We start from the raw sequence: 27,641 nt of genomic DNA on the forward strand, positions 1-27,641 counted from the left end.
TTAATAATTTCTTATTTATATTAAGTGATAATTCCGGCCTAACTCCAACTTAAATAAAATTGTTTCCCTTTCCTTTCAGCACGACCCTGCTGGGTTCACTTGGTTACTAGAGCTATCTATAAGTCGTAGGACCCAATAGGTCTCGGGTTCAATTCCCGCTTAAGCTATTTTCATTTTCTATTTATTTTTGCTACTTCCGCTACTCTAAAAATTCCATAAAAATATTCTAAAATTCCAGAAAAATCATAGAATATTTCTAAAATAGTTTTGAGAATTTTCGGGCGTTACAGCAACCTCCAACTAACTGTTCTAACACTTAAAAAAACAATCTAAATAAATCCTTAGCAATGCAAAATAACTCCACTCTAGCAGCAACAATACACTAGCAGGTACGATTTCTAAATTCTTCTAGCAAGGTCCCAAGCTTCCATATCAGCCACCACACACACACCATCGACATCTCCTTGTCGCCTTCCTCTATAACACTTTAGCTTTTCCTTTACTTTTATCTATATCTGCAGTAGGAGGAAAGTAGTATCTATAAGCTAAAAGCTTAGTAAGTGTTATCTACTCACAAAAACTCGATAAGAAATGCATGTGCATAAAAGAAAGCAGGAAATACATGCTCCACATGAAAATAGCAACTAAAACTAAATCATGCATCTCTAAAAGGAACAATAGATTTAACTTGCCAAAATTACAACTTAGATGAAAGAAACTGTTCCATTTGTTCCCCAACTTATACTCTTATACTTTAAAATAATAATCAACTTCTCTTGGGCCCGGCATTGTACCACTTTGCGCGTATTCTTAATAAGAATCGAGGTAGCTAATCCCGAAACTTACTAAGATACTTCTAGGCCTTGTGCCTAGGGGCATCTTGGAGCTCATCCCTTGGACCTTGTGTCCGGTACATGCCCTTTAAAAGTAAAATACTTTTTTTATCTTTAAATACTTCTTATAATAAAATGCCTTGGCATTTATTTAAGCACTTAGTGTGCTTTGATTCTAAATTCTGGAATTCAGGATCAATTTGTGACCTTGGTCTTGCTTTGCTTGTACTTCTCACATATATACATTATGCAAGAGATTCTAAAACCATATGCCACTGATATATATCTGTATATATTCAAAACAAAACCCAACAGTAATTAAAAGACTACATGATCATAGGAAATAAGTTTGGTCAGGCCCACGGCAGCAACAGATTCCAAATAGCAAGCTTGTAAAACTAATTTATTTTTGAATCTTAACAATCCTTTAATCATGCCGTGACTTGAAGGAAACATAACTACTTAGACATGCTTGAAATGTAAGGTAAATACTTCTAAATAAGCATGTTGTAACAATCAAGGAAGACAATTAAAAATCTGTCCGTGCTCTTAAAAAAAACAACAAAAGAACTTGAAGCAAAGCTCAAACCGAATTGCTAGAGTAAAGGTTGAAATCTAGGCAATATGCTAGGATGAAGGGCTGCTCTTGTTCATTACACAACAACAAAAATGCAAACAAAACCCTGAAAGCTACTCCTACCGCAGGTGAGAAGCACTTACTTTGGGTTCTTGGACTTACAACCGAAGGGGAAGTGCTCTAGGGTTTGGATGAAGTGAAGGTCTCGGCGATCCCTTCCTATCCGCGTGTTCTCCTTGACGAGGAGACCACGAATCCGTGAACAACTCCCGGAAAGAAGTCCTCGCCGGTCGCCAGAAACGGAGCCCTAGGAGGTGCTGCGTTTTCGCCCGAGCAGGAGTCGGCGCCGTCGCGTGAGAAGAGAAGAGAAAATTTTAGGTTTTCCTCTCTTAACTTAACCTCTTTTTATAACCTAGGGTTATTTTATTAAATACTATACCTTAAATATTTGTCCGTTCTTTCCTTAATTAACCATAGCCGCTGGCACAGTTGGTTGGCTGCGTTCTGCTTAAGGCGCGGCTCGCGGGTTCGAGTCTCGGCTGCAACTATTTTTCTTCCTATTTATTCTCCATTCATTAACTACTGCTTAAATATTATTCACTCCATATAAGGTTAACAAAACTGTGTAGCTCAGCTGATTGGGCTGATTTTTCTTGGGTCAGTCCGACCCAAGGTCGTGAGGTCGAACCTCGCTTTCAACAATTTTTTTGTCAAAAGTTCTTTCTTTTTTTTGAAACATACTAAACGACCTCCAAAAATTACGTAAAAATACTCTAAAAATTTCTAAAAATCTCTAGAATATTTTAAAAACATTTCCAAATATTTTTATGGACATTTGGAACTCGAAATACGGAAAATTGGGTCGTTACATGCTAGCGATTGTTGCTGGTAAAATAAGAAGCGAAATTTATTTAAGCAATGATTAACATAGAAAATAAATTGGAAAAAGGATTCGGCTGAGGATTCGCACCAGCGGCCTTTGACCCGGTCAAAACGCAACTAACCAACTGTTCTGCAAGTGTTTTGTGAACAAATATGGAACGATTTATATATAAGTTATAATTGAAACCCTAGTTATAAGAAAAGAGAACTTAAGTTTTCTTTTTCCCCGAACCTTTCTCTCCTTTTCTCCTCTTCCCTTATGCGACGGCGCCGATTCTGCCAAGCGAAGAAAACGAAGCCCTAACTTCGTTTCTGGTGGCCGACGAGGGCGTTCTCCGAAGGTTCCTTCACCGTCGTGATTCTTGCGTCGAGGAGAAGCCGGGAGAACGAAGAGGAGGCCAAGATCTCAGCCAACCGAAACCCTAGAAGTTCTTCTCCTTCGATTTGAATTCAGGAATCGTGGTAAGTTGCTACTCACCTGTGGTAAGAGTAGTTCCGATTCGTTTGGTGTTTTCTTGTTTGTTCGAGTTTTACTGTGAAGAATGTTAGGGATTTTGTTTGCTGTCGTGAGGTTCAAGGAAGAACATGAAATGGTTTAATTCGGAGCATGCAGTTTAATTGCATTGGGTAGCATCTTAGTTTAGAAGAAATGAATTGTTGAGTTAGGCATATGGCTTTGGATTTCTTCATGTTTCGGAATATGCTGTAAGAATTGTGAATTGATGAGTTTCGAGCTTCGGTTTCTTCTCCCTTCCTTGCGTTTGGCAGTAGTATGTTTAATGAAATGTTGCTAGAGGTTTAAGAGATTTGCTTTCTCCTTTTTAATTCGGCAGTAGCATGTTTAATGAATTAGGATTTGGACAGATTTGTGTGCTTTCACTTGATTCCAATGTTGTATCTGTTTCCTCATGATGGCTAATTCTCTAAACAGATTTAGAGGGTTATAGGATGAATGCGGTGTTGGTTTTATTAGTTTCTGTTGAAGAATTTATGGCAATGAACATGAAACAGTTTAGATCTTTCTTTGAGCATGTAGTTTCATGTTGTGGTCATTGCAATGAATAGAAATGCTTATATACATGTAGTATCTCAGTTTTGGTTGTTCTCTTCTTTGCTGCCATGTGTAGGAATAGGCTTCTAAATAAGCATGCAGTAGAGTTGTTTTATGCTGTTAGCATTTCAGTTGTTTAGTTTTCGATATAGATCCTTCCTTATTAGTTTTTATGAAGGCAGATTTCAAATTTATGTAGCTTCAATGAGTAGGAACAGCTATATAAGTCCACATTGCAGTTTCGATTTTCCTTTGCATTTTAACCAGGCTGAACAGCTTTTGTTCTAGCATGCTTAAAGATTTCAGAATTGTTTTCCTTTGTTTTAAATTTGTTGTAGCATGTTTGAAGAAGTTAGATTTGCTTTCTTTTGATTTGTTTCTGATATAGCATGCTTATAGAAGTCAGATTTTCTTTCCTTTCATTTAATTCTGTTGTAGCATGCCTATATTCCTTTTAAGAGTTTAAGAAAAATATAAGAAAGATAAAGAAAAGAAAGAAAAAGGTCAAGGCCTTAAGTAGATCCCAAAGTCAAGACTTTAGGGATTTTGGCACACAAGGTGCTAAAGAAAATGCCGAGGCATTATATAGAAGTATTAAAAGATAACAAGTATTTTACTTTTATCAGTGGCACTGTGTTGGACAATAAATTTTCCTTGGGTTGGGCTCTCATAGTCTTCCCTAGGTTTATCACCTAGTAGAAACGGCACTGCCGACGGTCGACGGTCGACGGTCGACGACCCGAGGGCCGCCAAATGGGTCGGGTCGTTACAAAAGTAAAAGAAAGTACAGTTGCCGGGCCCAAGGGAAGTTGATTACTATTTTGAAGTATTATAAGTATAAGTTTTTGAACAAGTAAAGCAAGTTTTACATGAGTATAAAGTATTAAAGAATAAGTTTTAAACAAGTGAATTAAAGAATAAGTTTAGAACAGATGAATTAAGTTTCATTTTGTTTTAAAATCAGCAAGTTAAGTTTTCTTTTATGCTAGCATGTTATTTAGATTAGCTTACTGTTCTTTGCTATTTTCTGAGCATGAGTAGCTTTACATGTTTAGCATTTCAGCATGTCTTGTTCTTTTATTAGTAGATGAGCATGAGTAGTCTTCAGTAAGTAATCAGTTAGATCATGTTATAGATATATGTACATGCATATCGAGATTTTGTGAGTTAGATAGCGCTTACTAAGTATTTTGCTTATAGTTTGCATTTCCTCTTACTGCAGATACAAGAAAAGAAAAGTGTTAGCAAAGAAAGGCGACATGAATGTGCGGATGCATGTGTGATGTCAGGACTATGGAGAGACATGGGAAGTTTTGAGTTTTCATGTTTAGTGGATAGAAATAGTTGAGTTATACCTTATGGTTTATGTCTTTTTAGATTATATTTTCATTCCGCATTATTAGTTTGGTTATTTTCCACTATTGGAGTTTTATTCATTTGTTATTGCTAGAATAGTTTTTTTTTTTTTTTTGTTGTGTCTTAGAAACTGCGTGGTTGTTTGATAAATGTTCCAGCCGCCTGTGGCTGTGTATATTATATTATGTATTAATGATTATGGCCACCAGTACAGGGGAGACTCTGTCAAAAAATTTCGGTAGGGATTCCTTGTGGTTTTTAGTTATACCGGTTAAGTAGAGTTAGTAGTTAAGTAACGGTAATTCTGAGAGAGTAGTAGAGTATTAAGAAGGGTGGTCGTTACACAAGCTCTAAAAAAAATTTCAGATCCAAACAACCTCTTTTGATGCATCTGAAGCAGCAATATACTCAGCCTCTATAGTAGCATCAGCTACTGTGTCTTGCTTTGAACTCTTCTAGCTCACAGCATTCAAAAGACATACCCTGATTATAATCTGGAATCATCCTTGTCAGTTTGGAAGTTTGCATCGCTGTAACCCTTTACAGATAGCTCCTCATCACCTCCAAATATCAAGAAATAATCTTTCATTCTTCTCAAGTACTTAAGAATATTCTTAACTACCATCCAGTGACTTTCACTTGGATCTGATTGATATCTGCTCGTCATGATTAACGCGAATGAGACATCAGGGCAAGTATAAAGCATGGCATACATGATAGATCATATACTAGATGCATAAAGAATCTTATCCATGCGGTCCCTTTCTTCCTTAGAAGAGAGGCGCTGAGTCTTCAAAAGGCTCACACCATGTGACATCGACAAATATCCCTTAGAATTTTTCATGAAAAATTAATTAAGCACTTTGTTAATATATGTACTCTGACTTAGGCTAAGCAATGTTTTAGATCTATCTCTATAGATCTTGATGCCTACAATATAGGTTGTTTCACCTAAGTCTTTCATTGAGAAGCAATTTCCATACCAAGTCTTCATAGACTATAGGATAGGAATATCATTTCCAATGAGTAGTTTGTCATTTATATACAAGATAAGAAAGATGACTGTGCTCCTACTAACCCTTTTGTAGACACAAGGTTCATATTCATTCTTAATGAAACCAAACAATTTGATTACATCATCGAATCGAGAATTCCAACTTCTAGAAGATTTCTTTTAAATCATAAATGACCCTTTACAATTTACATACCTTTCCTTCATCCTTCGGATCTACAAAACCCTCAGGTTGTGTCATATACATATCCTTGGTAGATTTTCATTCAAAAATATAGTTTTAGTATTCATCTACCAAATCTTATAATCATGGTAAGCTGCAATAGCAAGCATGATCTGAATAGACTAAAGTATCGTAACTGATGAAAAGGTTTTATTATAGTCTATACCATGAACATGCTTGAATCCTTTAGCTACTAATCCTCTTTTATAGGTATTCATATGACCATCTATGTCAGTGTTCCTCTTGAAGACCCACTTATATCCTATGGATTTGATCCCTTCAGGTGGATCAACCAAAGTTCATACTTAGTTAGTGTAAATGGATTCCATTTCGGACCTCATGTCCTCTAGCCATTTCTCAAAATTTGGGCTCACTACAGCTTCTTGATATGATGTAGGTTAGTTGGGATCAACAAACATTATATCACCGTGGTCAGATAAGAGAAAAGAATATCGCTTAGGTTGACGATGTGTCATATCATATCTGTGTAGAGCTTGTTCTATTCAAACAGGTTGTTGCTCTACAACTTCTTGTCGTATAAGATATTCATGATCCATAACACTTTATGGTGCCTGTTCAAATTTCATCAAGGTCTCAATGCTAATTTGTGTATTTTAAATTTATTCAAGATTAACTTTACTCCCACTAGCTCTTCTAGAAATAAATTTATTTTTTAGAAAAATACCATTTTTGACAACAAACACTTTATCTTGTATGGGATTATAAAAATAATATCTCTTTTTTTCCTTGAGATATCCTACAAAATGAACTTATCATATTTGGATTCTAGTTTCTTTGAACTTGATATCAAATGTAAGCCTCATAACCCCAAATCATCATAAAAGATATCTTGGGAATCTTTACAGCCCATATCGTATATGGTGTCTTTAGAACTGCCTTAGATGGAATATGGTTAAGTATGAAAGCAGCTGTCTCTAGAGCATATGGCTAGAAAGAAGTAAGAAGATCTGTTTAACTCATCATTAATTGTATCATATCTAATAAAGTATAATTTCTCCTCTCTAATATACCATTCCACTATGGTGTTCTAGGTAAAGTGAGTTGAAATATGATCCAAAACTCAACGAGATGGTCACAAAACTCTTGGCTAAGGTATTCCCCACCTCAATCTAATCAAAGCATCTTAATACACTTTCCAAGTTAGTTTTGTACTTCATTCTTGAATTATTTGAACTTTTCAAAGGATTCATACTTGTGTTTTATGAAATACACATAGTCATATCTACTGAAATCATCAATAAAGGCAATAAAGTATTGATAGCCTCCTCTAGTTGCTATATTGAAAGGATCACATACATCATTATGTATGAGTATTAACAAATCATTAGCTCCTTCGTTGTGTTCACTATACGAAGTCTTTGTCATCTTTCCTTGTAGACAAGATTTCCATACCTCATATAATTCAAAATCAAATGAGTCCAACAGTCCATCCTTTTAGAGTTGTGATATGTGATTCTCATTTATGTAACCCAAACGACAATGTCAGAGATATATTTGGTTTAAATCATTAGATTTGAATCATTTTGTATTTATATTATAGATTGGGTTTTTAAAGTCTAGAACATAGAGTCCATTCAGAAGATGTACACTATAATAGAACATTTCATTTAAATAAACAATTGTAACTAAAAACCTTTCTTGTCCAAACAAGAGATAGAGATAATGTTCTTAGTTAAGATAGGCACATAAAAGCACTCTAAAAGTTTTAAAATAAGTCCAGTGGGCAAAGATAAGGAATATGTTCCTATAGCTATAATAGCAACGTAACTCTTGTGTCATTTTCTACTCGTAGGTCTACTTCGCCCTTTGTTAATAATCTAATCTTTCTTAGGCACTACACATTCGTACAAATGTGAGATGCACAGTCAGTATATAATACCTATGAAGAAGAAATAGATAGATTGACTTCTATAACATATATACCTGAGGTTGAAGTCTCACTTCTCTTCCTTTTTATTTCCTCTAGGTACAACTTGCAGTTCCTCTTCTAATGTCCAGTCTCACCATAATGGAAGTAGGTTCCTTCCTTAGCCAACCCACCTTTAGGTTTCAATCCATGGGATTTGGTCTTGCCTTTGACTTGAGTCTTACCCTTACCTTTGCACCATCAAAATGGTACTAGATTTTGCCTTCTTAAGGTGGAGTTCGGTAGTTTTCAATATGCTTAACATCTCAAGCAACGGTTTTTCAATTTCATTCATGTTATAGTTTATAAGAAATTGAATATAGTCTTCTGGCAATGATTGCAGAACTAGGTCAGTGGCTAATTCTTGGCCCAATGGAAATCTCGATCTTTCAAGGTTATTTACGTACCCAATCATTTTAAATACATGACTTCTTACGAGACTTCCTTCTTGCATTTTGTATGAAAATAAAGCCTTAGATATGTCAAATCTCTCATGTCTTGTCCTCCCTTGATAGAGTTGTCTACAATGTTCAATCATACCATAAGCATCCATGTTCTCATGTTGCTTCTGAAGCTCAGAGTTTATGGTAGAAAGCATAAGGCATGACACATCTAATGCATCATCTTGATGCTTCTTATAAGCATCCTTATCAGCATGAATAATAGTAGTGGTGGCTGGTTCAGGAATGTGTTGCTCTAGGATGTACAATTTTCTTTCTTGCTTGAGGATAATTCTCAAGTTTCTGTACCAGTCCAGAAAATTAGCTCCATTAAACTTGTCCTTATTAAGGATAGATTGCAAGAGAGAGAGTATTCCACGTATTAGACGATATAGTGATCTACAATAAGAAAATATAAAAATAAGTATCATATTTCAATCATTTAATTAGGCCTTTAATTAAATGATTCTTCCACTGAATTGTAAAACTTGGTAGGAACAAGTCATGGATCTAGGCAACCTGGATCTAGGCAACCATAGTTTACCCACACTACTAGCTCTATACCTAATAGCAATGACATTCAAGTGGGACAAGATCCATATTATACCTGATCTTAAGTTAGTTTTGGCTAATCACCCAAGACTTGTATAATTTAGATATACAACGTTTACCAATTACATCATATGCAACTCTTGTATAATTAGGTGGACAAGACTATTTGTTCATTTACCATTGTATGAAATATGTCTCTAAGTTCTCAATCTAATTGAGATAACTTAGTTAAGTCGCACCCAAAGTTCAATAGTCAGACATCACAATTGTTCTGTCGTACTTTACCAAGATAAATCGAGTCGCTTTACTTTGACAAACATGATAACAATTGATTAAGGTAGTAGTGAGTACCAAACTTTGGTAGGCATGTTAAATTTACCTAACTATGATAACTAGTCAAGCATGCATCATATATAAGCATGGTATACATCACATATATGCATAATAAGAAACATGTCATGGTTATGGCCCGTATACGAAGATCTTCTCAAGCCAATGAGAAGATAGATAGGGTAACCTAAGGAATTGCATCTTCTCTAAGTGCTTCATTGGTTGTCGTGTGTTGTTGGCCTTCTCCTTTTTCCATCGTCATCCAGTAGACTAATATTATTCTTAATTGTATAGTACAATGAAAAGAAACCTCGAGTTACATTTAAGGGTAGTCTAATTTTATAACTGGAAGTATAAAGGTAAAAGGCACGACTCGCATACCGTATTATAAATTGCAACATGCACACACACAATAAGTCAATCATATTAGGGTAAGGAGCCATAACCATGCACCATGGCATACAACATTTGTAATAGATCAATGACACAATTTTATTATGATTCTAAACAATGATTGATGAGCTGCAACCCTACGTCAGTCCCACTAGCCGGTTAGCAAGTGGGGGTTAAGGGGGCAACGACCCTTGTGGGGGTTAGGGGGTAGTGCCCCCGAAGCAAAATTAATTTATCAAATCCTTGAATGAGTTGCTTCCCTTAGTCCATCAAGATGAACTCGAGACCCTTGTAGCCGCTAACCCAAAACCTTATCCATTAGCTTTAAATTTGATTCAAGACTAAACCATCTTGGTTCAAAACCAAAACACCTTAGTTCAAAAATAAAAACCTCTTTGTTTAAAACCAAACTAATTTGGTTCATGATTAACCAAAGAGGGTCTAACTTGTCTACAAGAGAAGTGGCCCTCCTGTGCTTCTGATGGACCAAACTCTTTCTATATTTGTCCATCGTTTGGTCCAACCAGATTCAATCTCTCTCGATCTAAGAATCCAATTCTCAAAGTTATTTTATGTCTTTCGGATAAACTCGTAGTGTGTATGACCTTTGTAGGGATCTTATACATAAAACAATATATAACATAGCAGAAAAGGATCCCTCTAGAGATTCATGCGAATATGATATACTCCTTCTTGCTACTCTATCAAATAGAATAGTTAACTTGTTGCGTGAATGATACTCCTGACAGCAACTTTGATTCTTCAGTAGATCTCAGCGCAATCAAAACGTCCGTGTCTCCACGATATCTACATGAACATGTTCCACATTTGTCGCACAAACTTAGATTTAGAAAAGAACCACCTTTTTTGTGCTAGCATGTTTGGGTGGTTTGACCAAGAGAAGAGGAGGAAGAAGATAAGCAAAAACCCTTACACGAAAATGCAATGCAAAAGGCCTTTTGTACTCATCCAATGAATACAAAAGGTTTTTGTCATTTGTTCTTGCTTTCTTTAATACTCCATTAACCTCTTTAAAGGACATTAATTCTCCTTCCATTAAGCTCTTTAATGGAAAATAATCCTTAGCGGTTGAGTCTAATCCATTGAAACTAATTCAGATTAACTCAATCCAATGATCCAATGGTTGGATTCACTTGAGTCTAACTCCACTCAATCCAATAATCCAATAATTGGATTCAATTGAGTCTAAATCGGATTAGACTTAACCTTGTAATCTTAGGGCCAATCATATTTTAGTCAAATTAAAATAAACTCATTTCCAAATCAACATGTTCTTTGTGTGTAATCTAATAGGTTCTCATAACGTTGGAAATATATCTAAAATAATATTTAAGATACATAAGCAATGAGTGACATTTAATAATACATAATTGCTACTCAAGTGACAAGAATGTCGAGATCCAATTTAACCTTTCTGTGTCTATTATACTCTATGACTTGGTTCTTCTATTCTCGATATGTAGATTGATCAATAAGACATAGATCATGTCATCCTCTTATCAATCGTTGTGTTTCTTAATCTCCAAGTAGACTCACTTAATCAAATAAGATCAATATCTCATATTGACTCATTTGATTATGGTCATGCATTTTAGTAGTCCTACATAATCAAGGGGTCCACAAATATCACTTTCGTAATATGGAAGGCATAGATCTTATCTACATCACTCGAAACCCTCCGCATAACTTATTGCGTACCTTGTAATCGGTTTATAGTCTACCTTATTATAGGTGACGTTTGTCGATACCAAAGTACACAACTCTTTATATAAGGAACCATAGTGACTTTAGGTCTAAGGACTATTCATACTAATAGTCACTATGAGAATATTTATGACATCATATAACAATCTATGAAATATTCTTATGACAGGTTAATTCATCGACTAAGAAATATTTTAATACGTATATAATGACATATGGCAAGATACTCACTAATTATGATCCAATCACAATTTCTCTCGTACTATGCATTATATTGTGGACTTTATTAATTTAATTTAAAATCAAATCATATACATAAAGAATGTACACTCAAATAGCGATTTTATTTTTCTAATAAATAGTACATTATATAAGATGATTACCTCAGGACACCTCTCACATATAACACTAGCCTTGTTTGAGTTTGTAGTGGCGTTGCATCATTGAAACTTAAGCGTAGCAGAGTTTCTAAGTCGAAGATGTGCAGAATAGCTATTTGAATGTTGTCGTTGTTGTCGGAGCTTTGGCATGGAATGAAAGCAAAGAGGTGTCAATGGGATGATTGAAGCTACTGTTTGAAGCCTCTTTTAAAGATAATTCTCGGTGCCTAGACTAACCCCGGGCACCCCAGCTTGGCTTATTCGATCCTCCTCCATCAATGAGTTAGCCAACTCTAGATGCTGGGATCCCTTCCGAGCATCTAAACTGCTAACATGACACCATTTGTACAAAAGCTCTTCCGTTATAACTTTATCCCTTCCGAGAGCTTGGAAGATGACGTGCACTGTCCAATCATGGCATGCCACCTCATCTCGACACAGGCTAGATTTTGAACCATCTGGGCACCTGAACCAATTTGGGGTGCCCGGTCCTCTGGTCGCTTAGATCCACTCTGAGCGTCCAGAATTACCTGTTTTCGGCCCGCTCTCATTTGTAGCTTCCTACATCACAATATTAGTACATACATAATAAAATTATAATGGACAACTTTCTAACTGTTTAGTCTGAATTTTAGGTTTCTCGTGAAACGTTAGGTTAGGCCAATGCCTACTGCTCTCTTTTCAAGAGCACGTCCTCACCACTCCACTTGAGAGAGTTGTACTTGATGCCAAACTTTGGTTCACCTGATCTGTTTGATCTTTAGCTTAGCTTGATCTTGATCCTTGGGACTTTCCACTAGACCTCTAGTCCTTGACCCGTATAGATTTACTACCTAGTGTCCTCGACCCTCAAAACTTTTTATCCGATGTTCTCGATCTACTAAGACTTTCTGCCCAATCTCTCTTTTCATGACTTCTTTACCTTATCTCAACTAGGACTTCCTTGTCTAACCTCAACTAGGACTTCCTTGTAAACTTGATTAACCGAGCAAACCTTAAATAGACTTAATTTTTAATATTTTACCAATATCAAAATTTATATTCGATCGTATGTGATACTTCTTACACCATCATGAATCAACACAAAGAACATATATTTCGTCCTTCGTCCTCAATGAAAGAACCAAATTCCCAGCTCTAAAAGTCTCATGTTGCCAGGTCAAGTTAGTATTCTTGTGTTCACCTCTAAAGGATCCTAAAGCTTGGCATGCTGCTCGTGATTTAACTTGAAGGAACCAAAATTGGATCCTATCTGGCTTCCAAATTAGTAGTCTTCACCACACCACAAAGCTCTGATGAAACTCAAAAACAGCAAACTGTACCGATTTTAGATTGTACTAACTACATATAGATGCTAAAAATGTCAACATGACTCACATCACAATTATGTCACTACATAACGAGGATAAACTTGCAGAAGATAAATTTAGGTAACTTTTGCTGGTCCTCACTTCGCCTCCTCTAGCTTCAATCGGTCACATGTTCTTTGGCCAACTCTGCTTGAAGCTTTTGTCCTTCACTTGGGGAATGGGAAGATTTGTGACAATTGAACATGGGATTATGTTAGAGGGCAACTTTCATGAGCTCTTTGCTGGATCGGTTGTATTTCATGTGGCTCCTTACGAGTTGACCTGCCGCGAGAGCAGAGAGAAGAGACAGTTCTCCAGCTAGAACAGCACCAGCCACAATGGTGGCCAGCAGCCTGGCATTGGCCCCAGGGGTCTCCAGGCTTGCACCCTTCACGCACAGAAGGTCCAAACAAGCAGCTTGAGAAGCCAGCTGAGTCCCACCACCCACAGTGCCCACCTGCAATACGCACAACACAACAGCAACAAGAACTCAGTTGTGACCAATTGCAGCTAAGTTCAATTATTTTTCATTGCTTTCGTTGCCTGGCATAAGATGACACCCGTCTATCACCTGGAAAAGGAAAGAGACCAACTTTTTTGTAGAATAAGATGAGACAAGTGAGAAGGCTGGTTCGGACTAAAAGCTCATGATGTGTAGAATAGATCCAATTGAGGTTATTCAACATGCATTCATGGATAAACTCAGATCTAAAAATAAAACTGTTGGACAAATAATGATTTTGATTCAGATGAAATTTTTTTTTAGTGACCTTGTTAAAAAGACGAACTCCTTGGACCACCGTGATAAGGATGAGAGTAATAAAGGTGTAGCAGAATAGTCTCATGTTACGTATGAATCCTAATTGAAGCCATCAATCTTATAATGAAGTGGAAGCCAAGTGAAATTGAGTCAAGTGGTGAAGCATCAGACCAACTGTTATTGCTAGAAATATTGAGCCAATTTAAGAACCAATTGTAGCACAAGAAAAATAAACCATCACATAACAGAATACTACTGAATCTTGATTCTATGTGATATTTTCACCATCCTCATGAAAAATCTCTATACATCTATGAATTTCAACTTATCACACACAACGTACTGGGAGCATTTACTAAGTTAAGAGTATGTGGATCAATTCAGGAATAAAAAGGTAAAATGAGTTTAACTGATGAACTAATTGAAAGACGAGGATTACCTCAATGGATGGCATAGTCACGGATACATGGAGATCCTTTCCATCATTCACAGCTTCCATCATGGTGATGCAGTGTGAACTCTCAATATTTTGAGCAGGATCTTGGCCAGTGGCAATGAATACAGCAGAGACAATATTGCTGGCATGAGCGTTAAACCCTCCAAGAGCTCCAGCAACTGCAGACCCAGCAAGGTTCTTAATCATGTTAAGTTCAACCAACGCTGGTACATTGGTCTTAAGAACCTTCTTTACCACCTCCTCTTTGATAATTGCCTCACAAACCACAGATTTACCCCGGCCTTCGATCCAATTTACAGCAGCTGGTTTCTTGTCCGAGCAGTAATTACCTAGAGAGAGAGAGAGAACAAAACTCAAACACACCATGCTAATAAAAGGATGGGATTTTATGTGTTGTTTGTGATGGTCAGGAAAAGCAAAGCTGACTTGTCCTAGTCAACTTTGCACCACGTGATTTATGTGTTTACATCCATCCCTCAATTATGGGTGTACTCCAAAAAGGATTGAATTGCAACATTGCATCTAGTCCATGTGATCCAATAAGTTTCTTCTATTATAATATATAGAACTAACACGAATTAATCAAACAACTGACTCTGAATTTTTCAATGGAAAAGTAATAACATCATCCCATGAATACAACAAGCTATAAGTCCCTACCATTTGGAATTGGAGAAATTTTCAATACATTAGGCAAAATTTAACTATGGTGTCAAAAAAATCAGTGCAAAGGTTAAACTCTGATAGGTGAAGATAATTTTCTTATCTAGCATGGAACAGAGAATATGAAAATTACATCATACATAATGAATTCAAAGTGACATAATTATTGAAAGAAACATAAGAAGTCTCATGTACAGCTGAATTATCATTCTAAAAACTGAAACTGATAGGGTCTTTTGAAATGGAAAGTTCTCCTAAATCAAGCTATAAGAAATTGTTTTGATGACCAAATCTATCTGGTGTTTTGGTTAAGGGATCATCGAATAGGAGCGTCCTAATGTCTAGTGTGTGAATACACTGGCAGAGGGATGGATCAAGTAGGACAAAGAAGCTCACCGGAAATTGCAATTACTTCCATTCCTGGGAAGTCTCCAAGAAGATAGTCCAACACATTTTGCATGCCCTTGGAGACCATATTCATACCCATGGCATCTCCTGTGCTGCAACTGAATCTCATATAAAGGTTCCTCCCAGCCAGTGCACATTTGATATCCTGAAGCTTGGCAAATCTGCTTGATCTGTAGATGTTCATGCACGTTGAAAATAAATCAGATTGTTATTCAAAAAAGTGAAAATCACACAATTATTTACATTTCAGGAGTAATTGTGGACTATATTGGAAAATTATAACCTTTAATCTTGTTTTTTCTTGAGTTTAATTTCAATGTTCAGATGAAAGAGACTACAAATCAAAAATGACATTTTATTAACTACAAAGAAGCAACAGATAAATGATGTCAAGAACGTAGATTGATAATCACTAAAGAAGAAACAGACAGGGAATATGGATCTCAGAATACAATTGAGAGTTGTAACAAACATCATAACTTGGGGCAAAATCAGATAAGTTAGAAATCGTTTTCAGCAGAATGATGGGAGTCAATTAATAAAAGAAAGAATTAAGAAACTAACGTTTTAACGAACAGCAAACCATGCCTACGATTCTCATAGATCCCTATTTGCGAATGAAGAGTTGAAGGAGAAAAAGAAGGATTACTTGTTAAACACGAGGGATATCGTTTCGAAATTGTTGGGCGCCTCCAAAAAGGCTTTGAGCTCTGCAGCACGGCTGGCCGACGGTAGCCTCACTATTGGAGCTCGCGTCATACCATCCCTCAGCACGATTCCGGTAGCTCCTCCAGACTCTGCGATGGCCTTACAACCCCTGTTGGTGCTCGCCACTAGGCACCCCTCGGTGGTGGCCATGGGCACATAGTACCTCGTCCCATCCAGCACCAGTGGCCCGGCGATCCCCACCGGAAGCTGCACGTACCCTACAGGGAGCTCGCAGCACTGTCCGAATATGGACCCGTAATCGAATCCGTCAAGAGGAAGCCCCTCAAGGTCCTTCCCGGTAGTCCGCCGAAGCGCCTCTCGCCTGATCCCTGCTGCTCTCCGACAATCGCCCAGCTTGGTCTCAAGAACGTAGGATGGTGTCTTTCCCGTGATGACGGAGGAAATGAGCTCCTCGTCGTCAGGGTTGGGATCCGGCATTTCCTCAAGGGAGGAGGCGGAGCAGAGGAGCGTGCAAGGCACAGGAACTGGGGATGAAGGGGCCTCCGCGGAGTTAGAGAGGAGGAAATCGTCCTCCTCGTCGTTCGAGGATACGATGGACTGGACGAAAGCGATGCCAAAGAAGCTGAAGAGGTAGATGAGGGACGCGACGAGACCGACGATGGCGACGATCTCGGCGAGGCCAACGCCGTGGAGCGGGGAAGAGAGGCGGAGCTCCTCGCGCCACCGGCGCATAAGGAAGACGAGGGAGGCGGCGAAGAGAGCGGCGAAAAGGAGGTTGGTATAGCGGATCGGGAGAGGGAGGGCGTCGGAGGCCTGCACGGGGGCGGCTGGGGCGGGGATGTGAGTCTTGGCGGAGGCGGAGACGGAGCTAAGAGGAAGCCGACGACGGAGGTACATGGTGGTGAAGAAAGAGGCAAGGGTTTCGCGCGCAACGCTTCGCCCCAGCCGGAAATTAGATTGCAGAAAAGGGAGGAAACTGCAGAGAGTAGATGATTCCAGCAAAGCAATTTATAGAATTAAACACAGAGCATTTGTTTTCGTTGCGGAAAAAAAGAAAACTACTTCTATTTTCGAAAATGACGGAAACAGTACGAAGTAACTTGAATGTGTATGTAATCACTTAATAAAATAGTTTGTTTCTTCAATTAGTTCTGTTTATTTATATGAGGACGAAAAAAATTCACGGTAAAAAAATTTTCTCAACTTATTTCACATTAAAAAAATGAATTGCTCTTTTTTATTTCGACAATTTACTAAAAGGCATAATTTATATATTATATTTATCAAAAAAGCGTAAGATAGTAATTTATACTAAAAAATGTAGAGACCAAAAATTAAATTTCTAGTTTACCCCTTCCAACCTCTTATTTTCAATCATCATCTTCTAAAGCATCCAAGCTACAAATTGAATTAAAAATTATTATATGATTCGGATGCACGTCCTTTCAACGCCTCTCTCTCCATCTCTCTACCTAGTTTTATAAATACGAAATAAATATGAACCTCCTTCGCTTGTCATTCCTTGTCGTGCTGATTGGTGGGATTGCAAAAGACCAATTAAGATTTAGTGATCCGTAAGAGTTTCAAAAGGAGTTCAAAGGATAACATTTAAGGGCGTCAATGTTGAAGGATAAACTTCTAGCAAGAGTGAAATTAATAGAAGAATACAGTTAAAGATTTAGTAATTTATGTATAGATTTATTACTGTAAAATAGGGTACTGATGTAAAAAAAAAAGTTATAGTTTTGTTACAAAGGGAGATGACAAAAATCGTGTTTATGGTTTCATTGGATATTTGTGGAATAAATATTCAACAACACCTGTAATATAATCTACTCCAATACATGCAATATGATCTACTCCAATACATAATCAATTTGCAAGGTGCTTCACTATAATGCTAGGTTTCAGCTAGACCTTGCTCCTACATTTTAGTTTAGTATGGTAGGTATCAGGACGTTGGGCCTGATATGAGATCATATCATACCCACTTTCTGCCTTGATCAAAAGTTTGGTTTGATATCATATCTACCTTCTATCTCGCTCAACCCTACATAGTGATTGGGAGTTTGCATAAATCTAATTATCGTTGCTCCATCAATGTGTTTATACCAAAAAGCACTTATCGACCCAAAATTATTTGATTACACTCATTTAACGTGTTGTTAGGTTCTATGGTTGTAAAGAATTAAATTGTGCTAACCATTTTTTATTTAGGCCTCTCATTTTCTCAGTGGTGCTCCTAGTTTACAAGAATTTTCTGATTCAATGTGGGCCTGATATTAGATGATATCAGGTCCACGATGGGCCTAATATCATACCATATCAGGCACACGATGGGCCTAATATCATACCATATCAGACCCACGATGGGTCTGATATCATACCATATCAGGACGATCATGGGCTTGATATGGGATCATATCAGGTCCAACGTTATGTTTGGTTAAAACTTTGCATTTACATCATAAACAGTTTTTCCTTGCTTAACCCTTCCTAGTGGTTGGAATTATGCAAAATTACAAAAATCATAGGCTCATATCAGTCGAATTGTATCACAACCAATGGTAAATTATGAAAATCTAATAGGTACATAATATACTTCATCTTTGATAAATTTGTATGTACAACATCACTTGATTATGTAGTTGCAAATTAACTAAATTAGTTTGTAATTTATTTATCAGGAACGATTATATAACTGAAGAAATTCTCTCTGAAATATAAAATACGCTTGATACAAATTCTAGCATTGGACATGGAGCTCATGTAGGAGGATTATCCATAACAAATATTCCATCGTCTTTGGAGTATAGTGGGGTGTCTAACACAAATAGAAATAGAAACAGTAATTTCACATTTAATCTAAATGAAGAAGCAAGTATTCAAAAGATGAGGTTCTGAATCCTTGTACAACACTTGGTGATTACTTTGAGCCTACTTGGAGTGAGGAGGAAGGGTATTATACCCGAATTGGAGAGGAATTACAATGTAATACAGATGTACAAGAATTCTTAGCTGATGATATGCAGATTGAATAATATGAAATTTCTCCAGAGCAGTATAGTGACTTAGAGGAGGAGTTACTAATAGCTAATGATACATATATTCTAAATTCTCGATTGCTCCAAAGGTTGATTGAAGAGGCAACAAAAGAGCATGAATTTTATGTTGGACAGATTTTTTCATCTCGACAAGAGTTCAAGAATGCACTTGTGAAACATGTCATGGTTAAACATATGAGATATAACCAAGTTGACACTCGAAAAAATAAAGTAAAAGTCATCTGCTTCAATCAACCATGTACATGGAAAGTAGTTGGGGGGAGGGGGGATGTAGAGTTCATTGTTACGAAATATATAAAGGAACACCAATGTGGCACCATTAGGGAAAGTGTTGATCATCAAGCATCATCTTCTGCCTTTGTAGTGTCTTTTGTTGAAAAGCAATTTCTTCCTAATGAATAGTACAAGCCAAGTATGATTATATCAGATATAAAAAGCTAGGTTTGAAGTGACCATATCATACAGAAAAGCATACATAGCTCGAGAGAAAGCGATGAAGAAAGTTGTTGGAGATTATGACCAAGCATATAGAGATCTTCCACTATATCTGCGTGAGTTAAGAGTTAGGGATCCTGAAACCTATGTGGCACTACACAGGAATGGGGATAATCAGTTCCAACGTTGTTTTTGTCTCTGCATTTCAATTCAACAAGTAGGGGTTGTTAATTTCAAAGTTATGTAAATATGTTTTAAACAATAACTAAGTTAAAACTTAGACAAAATGATTGTTGTTATGCTTGAAAGAAAAATAAAATTGGACACCAGTTGTCGTTCATTGAATACAAATAAGGTGCACTGTTCCATGTCAAATGACACGAAGCAAGAACTTCTTATACAAGGTATATAAATAAGTCTTGTCACCATATATATCATCTACCCTTTCAAACTTTCATAGGGAACCTGATTTCAAGTAAATCCAAGTAGCGTAGGATCATCAATGGATTTTAGTCAAAACCCACTGATGGACCTAGACACCTCTGATTGGACTCATTCAAAGTCTGGTTAGATTCTGGTATTGCAAGGACTCCAACGGTGCTATCCATCACTGATGTACAACTCTCTAAGGGTGGTTGCATGGTCTGAAAAAATTTCAACCTCATATTGGAACTGATATGATATCATATCAAGCCCAACATGGGCCTGATATGAGACCATATCAGGCCCAACGTGGGCCTGATAGGTTTCAAAAGATTTGATACTATCTTTCCCTTTTATAACCTAAAAATGTGCTATCATGGGTTTAAAGTCAACAGCGTGGGGAGTAAAATATAACTAATAATATTGGAACATAGCTTTAATCTCTGCCTAAGTTTTTGACTTAAAAATAAAATGACGGGTGTTGGTTCTCGTAACTTAAAAGGTGTGCATTAAAATCCATAGCTCCACCTCTCTCAAAGCTTCCTACAGAACGAGAATTTGAAGAAAATCAATACCCTAAAAAAAAAAGGAGTAATATGTAGAATAAAATAAATCGATACAATGAGCTAAAGAAATTGTAATTTTGAATAACTACAAAAACTTTAGATAAAATAAGAATATTAATATATATATATACATATATATATAAATGTATATATTAACTAATATTAAAGCTTCTCCTCTCTCGGTTGTTGTTCATTGAATACAAATAAGCTTCACATGTTTTGTGTCAAATGGCACGGAGCAAGAACTTCTTATCCAAAGTGTATAACTAAGTTTTGTCACCATATATATCATCTCCCCTCTCAAACCTTTATAGGGAATCTGATTTCAAGTAAATCCAAGTAGTGTAAGACCATCAGTGATTTTTGGTCAAAATCCACTGATGGATCTAGACACCTCTGATTGGACTCATCCAAAGTCTGGTTAGAATATGATATTGCAAGGACTCCAACAGTGCAATCCATTACTGATGTACAACTCTCTAGGGGTGGTTGCATGGTCTAAAAAAATTTCAATGCCATATTGGGCCTGATATGGTATCATATCAGGCCCAATGTGGGACTGATATGAGACCATATCAGGCCCAACCTAGGCCTGATATAAAACGATATCAGGTCCAATGTGGGCCTGATATTAGACCATATTAGGCCCAACGTGGGCCTGATATGAGACCATATCAGGCCCAACATGGGCATGATAGGTTTCAAAAGATTTTTATAATATTAAAGAATGTAATATTAAATATCCAAATTAATTTTTTTATTTCAATGTGCTAACACTAAAATCACAAATTAAATAAAAATATAATTGCATAATAAAAATATGTGATATATCAAGCCCATGTTTCATTCAAAGCAAAAGCTCGCACTGTAACACCCATAGGATCCCTAGAAATTTTACATGAATTTATGCATGATTAAATAGGTTTCATGTGGATTCTTCTTTAAAATAATAAAATAAAAAGAACCAAAAAGAGACATGACCAAGGATTGAACCTTGGATCTCTTAGTAAGTGGTTCCATGTTATAACCAGTAGCCCCAGCAGGGGTGTGCTGATATGAAAAGAGGGAAATTATGGTTAAATGTAAGGAAAGTGAAGGTTCTCTTCACTAAGAAGGAGAAGTCCAAGTTTCCTTCTTCTTCTTACAATGAAAAGAGAGTTTTTACTTTATCCCTTCATTTAGGATGAGTAAAAGAAAAGGGAAGGAAAAATTCATTTTTTCTTCTTCCTTTCATTTGGAATAAAAGGAGAAAAGGAAAGAGAAAATTTCATTTTCTTTTCTTCCTCCTCCCTCCTCCTCTCCACCGAAACCAAGCTCCTTCTTCCTCACCATTGTCGAACCAAGCAAAAAGATTTTCTCTCTAGGAAAAGTTTCACAAGCAAGGTTACTTCTCTTCGAGAATTAAGCGAGAGATGTAAGTATTCCCCCTCACCTGCAGTACAAGTAGTCTCCTACGTTTTCTATGCTTAAAATGTTTTGAAAAGAGACTTAGGGTTCGGCCATGATAAGTTTTTGAAAGGAAAACATGTTTGTTATGCTCCTTCATGATACATGATCTATTACATGTTGATTAGTTAAGTTTTCATGCTACATGTTGTATAAACAAAACCTAGAATCTTACCTTAGGTTTCGGCCAAGGATGAACATAAGGTTTAGAGCAAGGTTTTGAAATCTAAACATGCTTGTTGATGCTCCTTCATGATACATGATCTATTACATGTTGTTAGTTAAGTTTTCATGCTACATGTTGTATAAACAAAACCTAGAATCTTACCTTAGGTTTCGGCCAAGGATGAACATAAGGTTTAGAGCAAGGTTTTGAAATCTAAACATGTTGTTTATGCTCCTTCATGATACATGATCTATTATATGTTGTTAGTTAAGTTTTCATGCTACATGATGTATAAACAAAACCTAGAATCTTACCTTAGGTTTCGGCCAAGGATGAACACAAGGTCTAAGGCAAGGTTTTGAAATTTAACCATACTTGTTTATGCTTCCTCATGATGTATGATTTTCTATACAATGTTAGATTGAATTTCCATGTCTTAAGTTGCATGAAAAACCTAGAAACCTTACCTTTAGGGTTCGGCCAAGGTTGAATTAGAGGCTTAGAGAAAGTTGTAGACCTAAACTATACTTGTTTATGCTTCCTCATGATGTATGATTTTTTATACAATGTTAGATTGAATTTTCATGTCTTAAGTTGCATGAAAAACCTAGAAACCTTACCTTTAGGGTTCGGCCAAGGTTGAATTAGAGGCTTAGAGAAAGTTGTAGACCTAAATTATACTTTTGTTTATACTTTCTCATGATGTATGATTTTCTATACAATGTTAGATTGAATTTCCATGTCTTAAGTTGCATGAAAACCAAGAAACCTTACCTTTAGGTTTCGGCCAAGGTTGAATTAGAGGCTTAGAGAAAGTTGTAGACCTAAACTATACTTGTTTTATGCTTCCTCATGATGTATGATTTCCTATGCAATGTTAGGTTAAATTTCCATGGCTTATGTTGCATGAAAAACCTAGAAATACCACCTTGAGGTTTCGGCCAAGGTTGAATATTAGAGTTAGAACCTCACTTATGGTTACCAAAGGACTCACTTGCTATGCTATGTAGGTTGCAAAAGTTTCATGCTTTAAATTGATTAAAGAAAAATTTAAAACATGCCTTCATGTTTCGGCCAAGATAAGAAGAATGAGGTTAAAGAAGCTACCTAGGGTTCCTAAGGTCTTACATGTTATGATTAATGATTATGAGGACTTAGGTAGTTGATTTCATGTCTCCATGTTGTTTGAAAATCTATGATGTATGTTTATATGTTTCGGCCAAGCATGATTTAGGACTTGTAAGAAGTTTCAAAAACTTTAATCATGCATGATGTTGACTCTTATGATATGATATGAATTTTTATGTCACCATGTTAATTGATATGTGCACTTCATGTTATCATGTTATGTTTTTTTATGAGATGCTATTTAATGTGCACTTCATGTTATCATGTTATGTTTTTTTATGAGATGCTATTTAATGTGCACTTCATGTTATCATGTTATGTTTTTATGATATGCTATATGTTATGTACACTTGGTGCCATCATGCTATGTTTATGCAAGGCTTATGTAAGATGAAAAGCCTAAGAGATGCTTCCCTTAAGTTGGGATCAAGAGCACTATTCATGATATGACAAGAACATGAAATGTTATGATATGACAAGAACATAATATGTTATGATATGACATTCTATTTTACTTTGTATGGCTTGTACCAAGGGTGGGCTCCACAAGCGCCCCTAGATCGATGGTCTATGAAAGGGGCCTAGTAAAAGGGATGGGCTCCTAAGTTGCCCCTAGGTCGATGGTCTATGAAACGGGCCTAGTTCCTAGTAGGTTCAAGATTTGTTACCTTGGATCTATTTAGGATGTGCGCATTTATGTATGTATATGGTACAAGCCGGACCCTCATGTTGAGATTATATTTAAGTATGTATATGATATATGTTTTCAAAAGAACATCTTGCATATACTCATTTCATGATACATGTTTTCAAAAGAACATCTTGCATCTACAAGTTCATGTTATATGGTTTCCTTTATGCTTACTTAAGATGCTCTTGAAAATATGACTATGATGCTTATATGATCATGTTACTACTTTAAGTTTATGCTCTCACATGATATGATATGAATTTATGCTTATGCTCTCACATGTTATGTTATGATTTACCAAATGAACATGTTATCACTTTATGTTCATGCATGATTCATGGTTTTTGTGAGTAGGAAAGGGACTTACTAAGCCTATGGGCTTATAGTTTTTATGTTTCCTTGTACTGCAGAAAATGATGGATCGAAAGCGCTAGAAGGGGGGGAGGGGGGGTGAATAGCGCTCGTGGTTATTTTAACGATTTAAACACAGAGTAGAAACGCAGCGGAAAGTAAATGCAAACACAAAAGACGTAGGTGTTTTACTTCATTCGAAGCCTATCTCGACTCATACTCGAAGGCCCGCGGTCCTTGACCACTTTCGGTGGGCAACAACTATAAATCCGGAATTATTACAAACTAGAAGCAATTACAGTTAAGTGCAAATAAGAAAGTTATACCAACGAACAAGAAAGAAGACGAGCTTTGGAGTTTCAATTCGTTGTAGCAGCAGAGCGTTGTTGAAGCGTATAGAGCACACAAGAGCACAGCACTTTCTGTTCGGAATTCGATGATCTGAGCTGCACCTCGAGGCCTCCTTTTATAGCTCTGTGAAGTCTGATCCAGATCCCCAAGTCTCGGGATCAGATTTGACCCGAAGCGGATCGGTCGACCGATCCCCACGTTCGGTCGACCGATCAGATAACCTCCACCTCATATGATCCGTCCATCCGTCGCTCCGCTTCGATCTGGTCAAACTTTATCCCTGCGTTCCGTCGCTCCTCTGACCTGCACACCTCGGCTTGATCCAGTCGATACCTATCTAGGTTCGGTCGACCGATCCCGAGGTCCGGTCGACCGATCTCTAGTCGAGCTCGGTCCAGCTTCTGGAGATCTGATCTGGTAGCTTGGAGGTTCGGTCGACCGATTCCAAGGTTCGGTCGATCGATCCTGGTCAATTCTAACCCTGCATAAAACTGTTAATTACCTGCAAAACAAAGTTAGAACACAACAGGATAACACGATAAATATAGTTGTCAGTCATCGGACTGACCGGGTCTGACTTCCAGTTTCCGACCGGAAACCCTAGGTCCACCCGACGCCTACTGCTCCCTCTACGGGGAACGCGTCCTCACCTACTCCACTCAGGAGATTTTACCTTTTGCCAGTGCGATCCTCCAGATCGACTGGATTTTTGCTCAGCGTCCGATGCTTCCGGTCTTCATGCTGGATGTCCGGTCCTCGACCCATCTAGACTTCTACCCGGTTCGCGACACCAGGATTTTAACCTAGAGTTACCACCCCCTAGGATTTTTGCCCGAAGCGCCGACCCGCCAAGACTTCTCGCATAGGGTTACCACCCCCTATGACCTAATGTTACCGCCCCCTAGGGTTTTCCTTTTGCCTAACCGCAGCTAGGACTTTTCTTCACCTAGGGTTACCATCCCCTATGACCCAGGGTTACCATCCCCTAGGGTTTTCACCTTGTCTAACCACAGCTAAGACTTTCCTGAAATACTCAGTCATACACATTAGATAACAAATAAACTTAACTTTGAATTCCTTTGCCATTATCAAAACTAAGGTTCGATCGTCGGATGCTTCCCGCACCAACAGAAAAAGGAAAGGAATGGCTAAACTAAGAGAAGCAGTAGGAAGGGCAAGAGTGTGTGTGACAGTGGCACAGTGAAAGAAAACTGTTTTATGCTTTTATGTTCTAAGTTTGCATATGAACCATGTGTTGTCTTTATGCTTTGATAGTACTTGAACTAGTATGAATAGTTATGCACTTATGTTCTCCATGTTTCATGCTAGTATGCTTATGACATCATGAATCATGTTTCAAGTAGTTGATATTAATTAAGTTGTATGCATGAATTAGTATGTCTACATGTTCAATATGATAAGCATGATGATTAGTGTAGAAAAGAAAAACAAATAAATAATTGTTTCCGTTGCTATGATTTTATATGTATGCATGCACGTATGACTGTAAGTAAGTAACTCCGTCCCTCCTTAAGCAGTGGGAGGGCGGGCGTTACACACACTCTCCTTCTTCGACCGTCATCTTCTTCTTGAAGGCATCCTACGTAGCTCCGTTTAAGGCATGACTCTAGCATCACCGACATCCAACCGTCTATTTCATACGTAGCTCCATTGCTAATGTAGTGGTTGTTTCTCTAACGGTTTCACCTAGGGTTTGTGCTAATGTTAAGGGCATGTTAAAATATAGTCGTTATTACGGAATCTAAGAGTTATTTTTCTGTGTGTGATCATATGGTAGCTAAGTTTGGAATGGCTACAAAAGGAGCGTTGACAAGTGGAAGTGTTGCTCGACCAAGTTATCCAAGTTAAGTCAACAGAGGAAGAACTAAAAGAATGAACTGAAAAAGTACCATTTGTCACTTCAGAAAATTTATTTCTTCTGTAAAACCAAGTATAGACCAAGAACAGAAGATTCGTGGCACACCTTTTTTATGGATCCTCGACCTCCCTAATAGTTCTTTTGTAAGAGCTCAGGTCCAGAATATGTTTGATCATTAGGATCAAGCGGAACAAAACTATATCTTCCATGGGAAGAAACTAAAATTTACAAAGGTAGATGTTGCACTAATTCTAGGCTTACCCAACAATGGAGAGATAGTTCGTCTCGATTTAAATGAGGCCTCCAGCACACTTTACATGGAGTTTTTCCAAGATTTTGATTGTTCTGCCAAACATTTGGAGAAATTGATAATGAAGTCGAGATCAAATGATAAGCTATACTATCAGCTTTATATCTTGTATTTTTTTACAACAGTTTTATTTTATGGTAGTAGTAGTGTTCTTAGAGTACCTGTGCTCTCCCTCATTGACTATGTAGATGATTTTGACAACTTAGCTATGTTTAATTGGTGCAATGCAGTATACAATTTCATGACTCCTCAATTAGAAGTCATTGGCTTGGAGCTTACATAAAGCCACTAGTTTTTGATTCAACGCCCAAGGCCCCCTTGCTCAAGGAATTTCCAAATATTTTAGCTATAAGTTCAATTATATATATCTCACGATATTGGTTATAAATATGATTTATTTTTATAATCATATTGTAGGTATGGGTGTGTGAGCACATCAACATCATTGATCTAGACCATCCTGAACAATTTCCTAGAATACTACGGTGGAGTTGGTCTAACTATCATGTTGACACAGTCAAAAAGTTGATAGACAATGTAACTACAGATAAACTTTTTATCGATTTAATGCCGACAGAGTAAGAATTGGATTTACTACCAAACTGAGCTCCGCCAACTGAAGCTCTTGAGTTGGTTGGGCAAGGATCTCCTCATCAAGGCAAAGAAGGTATACTATAGTGTGTAGATACGGTAGATTGTAGTCAGTGCAAGGAAAAGGGAAAAAAATTGAAAGTTTAAATCAACAATTACATAAAACTACTAAAAGTTTAGAGAATGCTAATAACAACCTGGCAACAATTATAAATGAAAAGGATAGTCGCTTAGCAGCACAGGATATTATAA

At 37.2% G+C, this 27,641-nt stretch overlaps 1 protein-coding gene across 1 annotated transcript; it reads right to left on the bottom strand.

The window, feature by feature from the left end:
- Positions 1 to 12,974: 12,974 nt before the first annotated feature.
- On the bottom strand, positions 12,975 to 16,963 carry LOC121980478 (3-hydroxy-3-methylglutaryl-coenzyme A reductase 3-like). Its single transcript, XM_042532544.1, has 4 exons — positions 15,968 to 16,963; positions 15,307 to 15,488; positions 14,230 to 14,576; positions 12,975 to 13,487 (listed from the first exon to the last, which is right to left on the bottom strand). Exons 1-4 carry the CDS (start codon positions 16,882 to 16,884, stop codon positions 13,245 to 13,247), a joined length of 1,689 nt encoding a protein of 562 aa, XP_042388478.1. The 5' UTR covers positions 16,885 to 16,963; the 3' UTR covers positions 12,975 to 13,244.
- Between the last annotated feature and the right edge of the window lie 10,678 nt (positions 16,964 to 27,641).

This window comes from Zingiber officinale, chromosome 5A (assembly GCF_018446385.1).
Source record: "Zingiber officinale cultivar Zhangliang chromosome 5A, Zo_v1.1, whole genome shotgun sequence".
Taxonomy (NCBI): Eukaryota; Viridiplantae; Streptophyta; class Magnoliopsida; order Zingiberales; family Zingiberaceae; genus Zingiber; species Zingiber officinale.

Coding starts and splice junctions, on each gene's coding strand:
- LOC121980478 (XM_042532544.1), bottom strand. CDS start 16,884: ATGTACCTCCGTCGTCGGCTTCCTCTTAGCTCCGTCTCCGCCTCCGCC. Junction 14,577..15,306: donor GGAAGTAATTGCAATTTCCG/GTGAGCTTCTTT, acceptor CTCTCTCTCTAG/GTAATTACTGCTCGGACAAG. Junction 13,488..14,229: donor TGACTATGCCATCCATTGAG/GTAATCCTCGTC, acceptor TGCGTATTGCAG/GTGGGCACTGTGGGTGGTGG.